The sequence below is a fragment of the Pecten maximus genome, chromosome 1, assembly GCF_902652985.1.
Source record: "Pecten maximus chromosome 1, xPecMax1.1, whole genome shotgun sequence".
NCBI lineage: Eukaryota > Metazoa > Mollusca > Bivalvia > Pectinida > Pectinidae > Pecten > Pecten maximus.
Genome location: NC_047015.1, coordinates 31,076,701 through 31,090,479, shown reverse-complemented (window position 1 = coordinate 31,090,479; position 13,779 = coordinate 31,076,701). Strand labels below are relative to the sequence as shown.

The 13,779-nt window shown below is 33.7% G+C and overlaps 1 protein-coding gene across 1 annotated transcript; it reads right to left on the bottom strand.

The window, feature by feature from the left end:
* Positions 1-3,740: 3,740 nt before the first annotated feature.
* Positions 3,741-5,239, bottom strand: LOC117326630 (alpha-(1,3)-fucosyltransferase C-like). Its single transcript, XM_033883400.1, has one exon. It carries the CDS (start codon positions 4,846-4,848, stop codon positions 3,784-3,786), a length of 1,065 nt encoding a protein of 354 aa, XP_033739291.1. The 5' UTR covers positions 4,849-5,239; the 3' UTR covers positions 3,741-3,783.
* Between the last annotated feature and the right edge of the window lie 8,540 nt (positions 5,240-13,779).

Below are 13,779 nucleotides of genomic sequence, written 5' to 3'. Positions count from 1 at the left end.
GGATACACTTTACAACCAAGCTACGATAAGACACTGAGATAACTGATAAAGACCCTCTAATCATTTCATGCCAAACCAAAGCTTTTTTGTGTGTGTTTTTTCCTTATTCCTAGAAAACATTTTACAAAACTGATAGGATATGTTGAATGTCCAAAGCATATCTCACACCTATAATATAAACCGCTTCTATTATAAGTATCAAAGACTGACATACATGTTTTCTTTAAAAAAGCGAATTGAACCTGTTTTCCTTGTCCAGAAAATATTTTTTTCAAAAGAAATAATAATAAAAAAAAAAAACTCGTTTAATAAATTCACATTTTCATAAAAGCTCATACCTGGTTTTACTTTTTATGTCATTGCGTAAATTCTCAAAGCTGTTTGATATTCACCTATACGAATTCACACATGCTTCCTGTGCGTGCGTCCGAATGACCATGATCACCTACCAATGATTGCGATACAGTAACTTCCTCTTAAAAAAGAGAGTATCGTATTAAACACCCTTGGCTAGTGAAGATGCCGTACAACATACCTTGATAGCCCGTTTGAATACAAATCAACGTGGACATACCAGTCATGACAGGGTAGTATGTAAAATATATACTACAGATATCGGGCTATAGTATTTACTTTAGCTAACTTCAATTATATTTTCTTCCGTTTGTTTCTATTTTCTAAACTTAATGAAATAGATACATAAATAGAAGTAAAAAAAAAAAGATCAAAAATATATTACAGTTATTATGAAAATCATTGATATTATTTCAATAATGAAATTTCCAATACTCGATACGCTTTTTGATACGGCTATGGCGGCGTATAAGCTTGCCCCAAGGAACTCTAATACCACTTTACAGTAAAAATCGAAATAATGACCCTCATCCGTCAATACATGTATATCATAATAAGATATTATTTTGTTATTGTAGAGTAATAACCTTGTACTCGTTCATCTCAGCCATAGAGCAGGCAAAATAGAACTGTTTGAATGATGAAAAAAAATACCTTTTGATTAGAGCCTTCATTTGAATTCTTCTTTGTTTTTCTGGTAACATATTCTCCATGAATGACCGTATCCCATGTACTTTCCTTATAAGTTTGAAACAGTATCATCATGATGGCGCCAATTTTGTGTTTAAAAATCCACAAGTTGCTTGTTTGCGTATAGTATTAGGGCTGGTTTTAGCCTTTTTAATCGGGTGGTGACCTCTCACCTGCGTTTTCATCTTAATGTATGTACTTCTCATGTAGTTTCCAGGTCAAAGCTGTAGTTTGTTGTCCATCTAACCAAGACATTTAGCTGATTTCTCGATAGTTTATACTGCAGACTGCGGCCAATTATTTTACTGTACTTACAGGCCAATTATTTTACTGTACTTACAGGCCAATTATTTACTTACAGGCCAAATATTTTACTGTTTCTAACTTCAGCCTCTATTATTTACTTACAGGCCAAATATTTTACTGTTTTTAACTTCAGCCTCTATGCTTTACTTACAGGCCACGACACATCATAGGACACCATAGGAGGCACGGGAACTATAAATCAAATCTAGATTTCTTCTATAAAATATAAAGTACCACACCGTGATTGTTAAACTGTGGAATGCACCCCACATTAGACCCGCCCCTACCCTTCCCCTTAATGACCTGGAGTCGGTTATAACCGGAAAAAGGACTTTAAGCCCCATCAATCGATCGACATGTGGTGAGCTACCTAATAAACAAAATATAACATAATATACTATTAATGTTTACGCGTGCTGATTAGGCTTGCGTAAGAATACCAGAGACAGATGTAAACAAAATAATTCTCTAAAAATCACAGCGCTTCAAAAAATAAAGTATAAGATAACTCATTCAAAAATGAGTACCCATACTCAACAAAATACAAAAATTCTGGCAGTAATGTAAATAAAATAAGCTTAAAAACATAAACGGCATCGTTTCAAACAGAATAGGAATTTTTCCTATATTGGACACCATGGATCATACCGCCGATTCCTTCTAGATTTTCTACGCTAGCCGGTCTGAACCGAAACATAATGCTGGAAATGTTGGGCTTCCACTGAAATGAGTACGGGGAGTGGGGGAGTTTTGGAATGGCCTTATTCCGAGTCTGACGACCTGGACATGTGACCTCCCAAGCCCCAAACGCCCAGTCTCGTCACTACTTGTTCCTCGTTACTATGGAGGGTGTATCTGAGCGATGTTAATCTTTAATCGTGATAAATTTCAGCAGCGTCATCTTGTGATTTGGCTATTATTTCAATCTCATCGCTTTCCAAACGATGTGTATAAGGTAATTTGTATTTGAAAAGTTTTGATATGAGATGTCGTCGTTGCAAGTTTAAATATAAGGATTTTTCTTGATTTTCTGTGTCTACATCGAAGTGTATTTATATTGGGATAACTACATCTTTTACTTGGTGCGCAATATTAAAACATTTTATGACATGCAAATTCTTCATAATCTCCATCAGAGAACTGGTATCAATTTTGACCTGTAGGTCAATCCCCAATTATCAAGTCTGTAGGTGTCAGAGTATTGGAAGAAAAACATTTCAAGTGTAATTGTAGGATAATATTTAATTTTGGCAGTGAAATGCTTTTCTTAGTGCTTTTTCTGAGATATATTTGATGATTCGACCTTGAAACGTTGCAAACATCTTCAAAAGAACGTTTTCTTTCATATATGATGAAAATAAACCGTTTTTAGGAGAATTTGAAATTTTCGATTTTTTATCATTTGACCCCCGTGACCTTGAACGAAGGTCAAGGTCAATGAAAAGTAATGGAATTTGTAGGCATTCGTACATGCTATCCCTATGCCAAATGTCAAATATGTGTATATAAAGATAAAGGAGAAGAGGGAAATTAAGTGCACTTTTGGGACAAATTTGAATTTTGGCGGGAAAACGAACATTTTTCAAAGTGCCATTTCTACGTAATATCATCGCACGACCATAAAACTTGCACAGTTCGTCTTGGTAAATTATGCACTTTGGAATGCAATTAAAACTCATTTTGAATTTTTGACCTTGATTTGACCTCGTGCTTAGTCCTTGACTTTGACATATTTTCAGATATGATGTCACAGAGAAAAGTTAGCCCCGACCATGAACTACAAGATGCACCGATTGTGTAAGGGAAACAAAAGAATGGACAAAGAGCCCGATTCAAAAGATTTTTGTTTTTGTTTTTAACTTTTGAATTATTTGACCTTGAATGAAGGTCATGGTCATTTCTCATCTGATTATTTTTTTTTCACATCCCAACTCAGTGGATCATGGTCTTTCATAGGATAAGGACCACGTTACTCAATTAGAGCATTTCATTTTTGACCTTACTTTGAACCCATAGCGAGGTCATCACCTTGATACATTTTTTGATAACATAGCATGGAAAAAAGTCAGCCCCGATAATGTTCCGCATGACACACCGAGCGAGCATGACATACAACGGTCGTGTATGAAGTTATGGTCGTTCAAAGAAAAATCTGTGTTTTGACCTTGACCTTTGAACTTATGACCACCAAAATGGCAGACAAATCACCAGCACGGTTATTTGGTATCATGTACTGTAGTACAAACGTTTTATCTGTTTTCATTTTTGCTGGAAAGTGTTCACAGCAAGTGTTAAGAATAATACGAATAATAAGAAGAAAATCATAACAAAAACAATAGGGATTTCCATCCGAAATGGAAATCCCTAATAATAAGAACAACAACCACAAATCATGTTAGAGCAATTTTATCGTTTCTTAGTGCAAGTCATTTGCTAATTTACATGACTTTCGTTTGGATTTTCCCCTCGAAGCCATTCTCCAATATCGGTATACAGTCGTTGATATTTAAGAATATCTTTTAGGTGAAGCCGACGGCAAAGTTCACAGAAGGCCATATAATGAGTCGTACCGTCATTAAGCTGATAATGTTTTCGCCATTGGATATACTTTTTAAATTTGATTTTGTGTTTTGACAACGATTTAACATATTTAACGAGATCCAATTTATGTTTAAATGTAGATGTATCTATATACGAACCAGGAGGAAGGAACATGGACAAGTTTGATCCACTCCGAATTATAGGTAGCGTCACTACCTTAGATTCGAAGAGTTTAAAACTCTTCTCGGTGATGTAATCTTCACAAATATCGTTTTCAAATGACAGGTAAAATCTGTAAGGCTCCAAACATTTTGTGGTGTTTTCTTTTGGACAATTTTTTGTACCACATTTTCCATAAACATCCACGGTTGCCACTTTTTTCAATTCCTTAACGTATATATCCCGATTTCCGCTTGTTTTACATTTGGATACCATCCACACGATATCTTTTGATTTATTTAGCCATGTTTTATATAGCTCATTTGACTCCTTTTTTAGAACGCTCTTATTATATTTTCTTTTACTAAACATACCATAGGGATTTGTGATATCGGCATCTCTTCTGTAGCTAATTGTCCAATTAAACACACTTTTCCAGTTGTTGAATTTAATCCAATGAATCCATGGCGGTTCTAAAGAATGGAATACCCATATCTGTCCCATTTTCTTAGGGGGATGTTTTTCAGTGACATACGGGGTATGGAATACAACCACGTCACTTTCAGTGTACGCATTTCCTTCTCCTGCAGTCAGGTAACATTTGTTGTCACACTTAGAGAATATATCCATGGGTATCCATGGGGGTCGGTTGTAGTAATGCACTCGTATTGGAGTCTCCACTGGTTTTGACAATGTTGATTCCAATGGTGTTTCTACTAGTTTTGCCATTGTTGATTCCGCAGGTGTTTCTACTTGCGCCACATATTTGATATGGTCATTGCTGGTGCGGGAACACATCCAAAGAAAATAAGTGATTAAAGATGAAATGCCCAGAAGAAGTGAAACAATAACAAAAGTGGATAATCTAAACCTAGAACATAAAAAATGGAAACGAGGATAAGATTTATGGTATCCTTGTACAGAAAAAAAAACCAAATTCTATATAAGGCACATGTTTTAGATATGTAAACATAGACAGCTAACCTTACATATTACCTATACTAAAATATATACTACATATATTTGTGATCTATGCAACATTTGCAATTTTGATATAGCTGTGAAGAATTAAATTAACTTATTTTTTTAAATATTTTTCAGTCTTGTAAATACCATGGTAACGACTTCGAAAACCCCCAAACATTGCAAAATGTCATGATATTTTACCCAAAATGACACAATTCCCTACCATTTTTTTCTGAAAATCTATTTGAAAATAAATATCTATATCCCAAAGACAGTATTAATCTAGTTTTGACAAATGTTCATCATTAAGTTTTTCTGCTATCTTACCTTGTCTGCAAGGCATCGTTTTTCGCTCTAAGCAAAACGTATACTACTTCATAATGAATATACCAATTATAGTATACATTTATTTTTTTCATTTTTATGCATATCAAAATACAGGAGTTATTTTATCAACAAAAATTACCATTCTGTTTTTTTCCCAAGATGTGTGTGCTATTTCATTTACTTCTGAACATTTTTGCTGGAAATTTTTTTTCCTAAAAAGATACCCCGTTGGTAGACAAAACAACAAACCCCAACCCTAACCCCTCACTGTTTCACCAAATGCCCTGAAATGGGTACAGCTGTTGACAGGATGTTAAACAATACGGAACCAAAACTGAACGTATCTAGAGAAAAGAATGTATATTTTTACTGAATTTGAGAACAAACTACAGCTATCTCTGCAATGTCTACTTTTAAACAATATTTCTTTCTCGTTAGGTTAGCCCATCCCTGGTAAATAGAACCATAGGAAAAATGACTTTTACCAAAATGGGTTTAATACCAAGTGTAGTGTCGAGCACATATGTTTTGGTTCATTTGTATACGGTAGCAGCTGTGTATGACAGATCAGGATCAATTTGTTTCAAACTGATGTCTTCATTATATAGCAGCTTTCATTATCAGTTTTAATAAAATATATGCACTGTGTGAAATGCAATAAAAGTGGATTTGGCTAAATGGTAAGAAACAAACACTTAAGAGTTATCTAGAACCATGACTCAGGGTATGTATATTCTGACCAGAATGATATGTTGAGTTGAATTTTGATAAGCATATTGGCAGCAGCATAAGGGAAATGCGTGCATTGCCTTTGTGTATGTTATATGCAACAGTGTTTAAATGATGTCGGACTATACGTGTATGATACTAAATACATATCGATTAAACTACTGTATAGGTGATGTTTGTTAGGGCTTATACGTATGTAATACTAAATACCTATGTATTAAACCAGTGTACAGGTGATGTTTTGTGTGGGTGTATACGTATGTAATACTAAATACCTATGTAGTAAACCAGTGTACAGGTGATGTTTTGTGTGGGTGTATACGTATGTAATACTAACACTTAGTATCAAACTAGTGTACAAGTGATGTTTTGTGAGGTATATATGCATATAATACTAACACCTATTTATTAAACTACTGTACAGAGGATGATTGTGAGGGTATATACGTATGTAATACTAAATACCTATTAAACTAGTGTACAGGTGATATTTTGTGTGGGTATATACGTATGTAATACTAAATACCTATGTATTAAACCAGTGTACAGGTGATGTTTTGTGTGGGTGTATACGTATGTAATACCAAATACCTATGTATTAAACCAGTGTACAGGTGATGTTTTGTGTGGGTGTATACGTATGTTATACCAAATACCTATGTAGTAAACCAGTGTACAGGTGATGTTTTGTGTGGGTGTATACGTATGTAATACTAAATACCTTTTTATTAAACTAGTGTACAGGTAATATTTTTGAGGTATATACATATCTAATGAAAAATACCTATTTATTAAACCAGTGTACAGTTGATGTTTTGTAAGGGTATGTACATATGTAAATTGTGAAATTAATAGCAATTTGTTAAACTAGTGAACAGGTAATGTTTTATGAGGTATATACGTATGTAATACCCCCCCCCCCCCCCCTTTTTTTTTGTATTAAACTAGTGTACAGGTTATGTTTTTTGAGACTCAGTTAATTACATCTGAGTAGTATCATCGCCACGAGTGTTTACTTACCAAATGGATAATAAAAACCAGAAATGTTGTCTAATTTAGTACATGAATGCACGTGGTATTTCTGCTAACAAAATGGATTTCGCTGTTATGGCGAATGTTCCGATATTATAGGATGTCGTTAAAGTCAGTGGTCGGTAGAGTAAGGTTTCACTGTACATGCAGGTATACAGTATTAGATATTCAGTAGACAACATACATTTTCAATGTGTTTGTGAAGATGCGTCAGAGAAGTGGCATTGCATCGAGGTGCTGTGATTTAATGGATATGATTGCAATAAGTAACAAAGTTTCCTGTACGTGAACATCATGTTATATATAAAATGACCGAGGGGTCTTATATATAGCTGCGTCTAACATGTTCTGGGACAAGGACATATATGACAACCAGGCGGTTCACATATGGTTTTCTAGAAATCCTGTTAACAAAGAACAAGGTATTCAAATGGCTAGCCATACTATATCTTATTATTTTACTAGCATGTACATAATGCATCAATTAACAATTGGAAGTACAAATGGTGTAAATTTTAACTGAATATGATAATATTATGAAGTGTTTACCTGAAGAACGATGACGTTGCTGGTCCTCTAGCATGGAAGTTTGGCAACAATTTCTTCATACTTCGAGTGTGAAAATAATATCCAGCTAAATGTTATTTTGTCAGATTAGTGGCAGCTCTAACAATCGAAAACATTTTACATAGCTCATGCGTGATGTCTACAGCCCGAAGGCAAATAATTATTCAAATGTCTTATACGTGTAAATCACGTCTAGCATAAACTAATTTGAACCATATTCAGCTTAATTTGAGTATGTATGTGCGTGCGTGCGTGCGTGCGTCTGTATGTATGCATGCATGCATGCATGCATGCAGGCATGTATGTATGTATGTATGTATGTATGTATGTATGTATGTATGTATGTATGTATGTATGTATGTATGTATGTATGCATGCATGTGACAAGCAAATATCAAAATACCTTAGATTGAGATTCAAACCTGGCATTTGTTAAGTAAATGACAGCAGTGCTGGGCTCTCGAGACTAACAAACACTTTTTAAAGTACAACCGGATCTTAAAACATCAATTCCCAGTCGGAAAGATCGTGGTAAGGAAATTGTCCTCTCTCGGCTCCGCACGGGGCACACACATATCCTTCGCGTTCATTCCTTTAAACGAGAAGATCAACCAATATGCCATGCATGTGACGCTTAATTCACAATGGAACACTTTCTAATAGAAAGTTCCGATTTCAAACACATTCGTGATAAATACTTTCGAGTACCGGGTATGGAAAATCTTTTTGATTCCGTGGATTTGAAAGCAATATTTAGCCATTTGAAATAAATCGATTTATTCTATAGACTTTGATGTCCTTTGACCTTACTCTCGTTTACGTTATATATACATCACAAAGTTCACATAATCTATTCATTATACATGTTTTATTATTCTAGCCCACTTTTTACCATATTGATATAAATATACAATACAAATCCCTTTTGTCTGTTTTTAAACTCAAATCAAATAAAATGATAGTATTTTGTTTGACCCTAAATGAGCATAGCTGTCGATCGGCTGTAAAACCTAAACAAACAAACGAACAAATACACACATCTAAAGGTATCTGATGATGGTCCTATATATAAGTGTAGACAGTGTGTGCCCTACTAGTTAATTCCCGATATTGTTTATGATAATGATAATTCTACCGATAATGTCGAATTATCATCATCATTGTATACCTCATTCTTTAGTGTCCCCTTAGCCATTGACGTTGCCATACCTTTTATCTCTTTCCATTCCTTCAGTTGTCTTTGCTCTGGTGTTGTCTTTTGTTGTGTAAGTATGCAATAATAAATGATATATTCCCGTAACAAAATGTATATCATTTAATAATTGTATGTCAATGCCATAATATGATTTTATGAAAGCGTAACAACCAGTATTGGATATAAATGTTATGTTTTTAAATTTTGTTTTATTTATCTCAATTTCCTGACTATTCAATGATGTTTTTAAGGTTTTATTTTATATTTCTAATCTGCTATGCTGGTTTCTATATTTTGCTGCAATTCTTAACTATTTTATACTATGATGTTTTCATTGTAACATTTTAGAAATTTTACTCGTTAATTTAAGGACTGTGGTGGCCGAGTCGTGAAGGTGTCTCGACACTATCATTAGCCCTCCACCTCCGGGTTGACAGTTCAAAACCCAAGTGGGGCAGTTGCCTGGTACTAATCGTAGGCAGGTGGTTTTTCTCCGGGTATTCCAGTTTCCGTCACCTCCAAAACCAAATACATCTTTAAATGATCCTAGCTGCCAACAGAACGTTAAACGAAATAAACCAAACTAAGCCAAACTCGTTAATTACCGTTAAAATGTATGGGATAGACTACTGTATATAAATATGAAGACATATTTTCCTTCGGTGTTGAATATGAATTAGAAACTGTAAAAATGTCGTTTTATACCAAATCGCATTCCAGCTATGAAAGCCCGGATGCACTGTGACCAGTTTGGACATATTTTGTAATTTATAATCCAAAGTGACTCCATTTAAATTCTTGATCAAATAAACCTGACGGAAGAAAGGGAAAATAATCAGCTAATTACGGGATCAAATCACAAGCAAACAACTTGTATCAATTCTGTCTGTTTGACAAGATTCTTTAGCGTTCTTGAATTACTGGTAACATTTTGCTTAATTAGGTATTAGATGCATAAGCTAGCAAGTTTAAAAAATGTTATTTGTTCTTAACACTGTCATGTTAAGCTGACAAAAGTGGTGCACGATACTGTTGGTAAATAAATAACAAATCTGTGACATCCCTTTCATCAAAAGGAATACAAAGTGTTGACCTCGTCCGTGGGGTTATAAAAAGGGACCTTTCAATCTTATATCCACTTCAAAATGGAAACGTAGAGTAAACTGAGTAAGAGTATCACGCATTGAACATCGATAATTTACCTAACATTTGGCTGCATGACGACATGATTACTATATCGATATGCAATCATAAAAATATCCCAAAACAAAACGTTGTGACGTTTTAGAAAGCACTATAACCAATCTATTTTAATTTGCAAATAGAAACGGAACTTCAACGCAAATGAATCTCAGTTGAAGAATAAACGACAGCGATACTTGTACGGGTAAAATTACTTTATTATACGCAAAATGTGGCTCTCGCTCTACAAGAATAAGTATAACAGCAATATTGTTGTTTTTGTTTGTTTTTGTAATTATCTTTTTATTCAAGTTTTTCATCAATGGACATAAAATACAATTACTCCTTTGCAAAGTCACACATACATACACAAAACCCTATTTATATATCTCATTTGCTTGCTCTCAAATACATAAACACTGTTTGAAATTCTCACGCATATATTTGCATACCGCACACATTTACACACATCCTATCATATAGATTTCTTATTTCCATAATTGCCAACATGTATACATATTGTGTATGGGATATAAATATCTTACATGTATACTCACACAAATTATATAAACATATATCTCATTTGCATACTTGTAAACATTTACACACATCCTATGATATAGATACTGACAAACAGGTATACAGTACATATCCTGTATGACACATACATGTATATGTATATATATATTATTTCTGTACTCACAAACATACACACAAAACAAACATATATCGGATCTAACATTCTAGAATAGTACATGTACATACACCTCAAGATTTTCATATTCATGCACAAAGATACATACAACACTAGAAAAGTGCATGTATATATATGGAGCATGTTTATTTTCATGTATAGACAATGTGCCATACATATATTACCATAGATATATATGCATACAAAAGCACGACAAAGACAAACATAATCTTCACACAAATAGCTTACATGTATACAAAGTACATGTTTATGCACACAGCACATGCACACACCATCTCACACACACATACTTATTAATTTGCACACGAAAACAGAGAGGGGAAAAAAGCAGAGAAAAGAAGGGAAAGAAAGGAGAGGGGAGGGAGATTAAAAAATAGTGATGTTGATATCAAAGTAAAATAATTTAATTCGAAAACTGCTTTATGAAAATTGAACATAGATTCGACACTGCCAGAAAGAAAATATTCAGTTTAGTTCTAATAATGGCATCCATTTCTTCCAATTATTTTCAAACATCATTTTTTTGTACACATTATTTCCATTGTTGATGTACAATGTATTTTTGAAAAGTAAAATTATCCTTGATATCATTAACAAGAGCTGTTAGATTTAAAGCTTTGTTGAAGCATCTAGTTATATATATATAATATCTAATTATAATAATAATTTTGTTATCAACAGGGTTGGCATATGAAGATAATAAACCGAATAAGAAAGATTCTTTATTCATAGAAAAAGCAATAAACAATATATCAACTAAGTTTTCAAATTCCTGTAATAAATCTTGTACGCATACACATTCCCAGAGCAAATGTGTTACTTTCTCTGGTTCACTATTATAAAATGTGCATAAAGGACTTGCAAATATATGTTTTAAAAAGGATAGTATTTGTGACTAGGATATATTGAATAATTCTCAGTTGAAACCATTGTAACTTTGAACTGCGGGAAACATTAAAGGGAATTTTATAGATTTTTTTCCATTTGTCTTCATTAAAGTAGAAGTGTTGTTCCTGGCATTTCCTAACTCCGGTTGGTACAGGAACTGGTGTGGTGAGACAATTATCAAAGTCTTTTGAACTTTGATGGTGCTTCTAGAAGATTTCTAAATGCAAAGGTATAAAAGGTTGGACTGGATTTTCAAATGGAGGCTCTAAAACATAATTCTCCATAAAAGATCTAACTGCAGATATCAGTCCGTGGTATTGAAGAAAGTTAGTTTTGACTCTGTATTTTCCTAGAAACTCATTAATTGTATAGAAACTTAGATTACCATGATCTTTAACCATACTAGAAATTGTATATATTCCAACATTAAACCAGTTTTGGTAAAAGATGGTGCTATTTCCAACGTTTATATCTGTGTTATACCATAATGGAGTTTTCAAAAAAGAGTCATGATCTAATATCATTTTCCTAAATAGTCTGGAATGTTTTCAATTTTGTCCATACTCTGAAAACATCATTCCAAAATATATTAGAACACTTAGATTCACATACAGATATGTTGGCATTCCAACAGCACTGTAACTTTTTCAAATCTATTATAGTCTTTAGGAGGATAACCCATTTGCCCGAAGACTTAAAAATCCTACGTACCCAACCTAATTTAAGTAAATCTGTGAAAGCCTGAACACCTATCATTTTCAAGCCTCCATTTAAGTAGCTTTGGATAACAACATCTTTCTTTATTTTATGAGGCCTATCATTCCAAAGGTAGTCATATATTATAGAATTTAATTGCAGTATGAATCTCTCAGGTGGGTTAGGCAGAGTAATAAAAAGATAATTTAGCTGAGAGATTAGTAGGGATTTTATAATATTAATTTTATCAATAGGAGTCAAATTCCGCTTTTTCCAAGAAGATATTAGAGATTTAAGTTTTACTAATTTTTTGTCAAAGTTCATCCTTGGCATTTCAGCTAGGTCAACAGAAAAGTATATTCCTAGAAACGTGAACCTGCTTTCACCCCACTGTAAGTCGAATTGTGGCAAAAAAGTTTCCTGACTATATTTTCTACTTCCAAACCATATAACATGTGTTTTATCAGTGTTGATATTGAGCCCCGATATCTTAGAAAAATTGTCTAGCTCATTAATAAATTCCTTTAAATATTTTTCTGAACCATCAAGCAACAATCCGGTATCATAAGCAAATTGTAAATTAAGAATATCTGTATTATCTACCTGTATACCTCTAATATCTTTGTTATTTCTTGTTCTTGCAGCAAGAACTTCAGCAAAGAGAATAAATATATATGCAGCGATCGGGTCGCCTTGTCTGCATCCACGTTGGATGTTGACAGCAGAAGAAATACTGCCACCTTGATTTACATAAGAAAAAAACATTACAATGCAATGTTTTGACCCATTTTGTTATGTCGGTTCCAAAATTAAAGAAATTTATGACCTCCTCAATAAAGTTCCATGAAACAGAATCAAACGCTTTTTCAAAATCTATTGATAGTAACATTCCAGGAATATTTACTTCTTCAGCATACTGCATCACATCATATAGAGTTCTGATATTCTCACCTGTGTAGCGATCAGATAGAAAACCGGTTTGGTCACAATTTATAAACTTGTTTAAATGTTTTCTTATTCTTTGGGAGATATTGCCTAATGTTTTTAATCAACTGTCATCAGATGGTGGGCTAATCAAATCGTCATTGGTCCGTAATCCGTTGTCTGCCCATTAACAGTTCTTGTTCTCACTATTTCTCGAGCTATATATGTAAATGTGTAGATAACCTGGATGTGTCCATTAACGTCTAATTTTGGAATTACGTAACGGTTAACAGACGATAATCTAGACTTGGACAGTTCGATTTCACTAATTCTGGTGACATACTGAAGGACATACCTAATTGAATCAATCAAGGTCCAAGAAGGATGAAACTTTTGGTTGAACTGTATCTTACTGGAATTGATATGGATATGTATAGTGCACTAATTGCTTGTGAGTTGTTTTTTTTGTGGACTCTCAAGTTATGCCTGTGGAATTTGAAAGTGATTG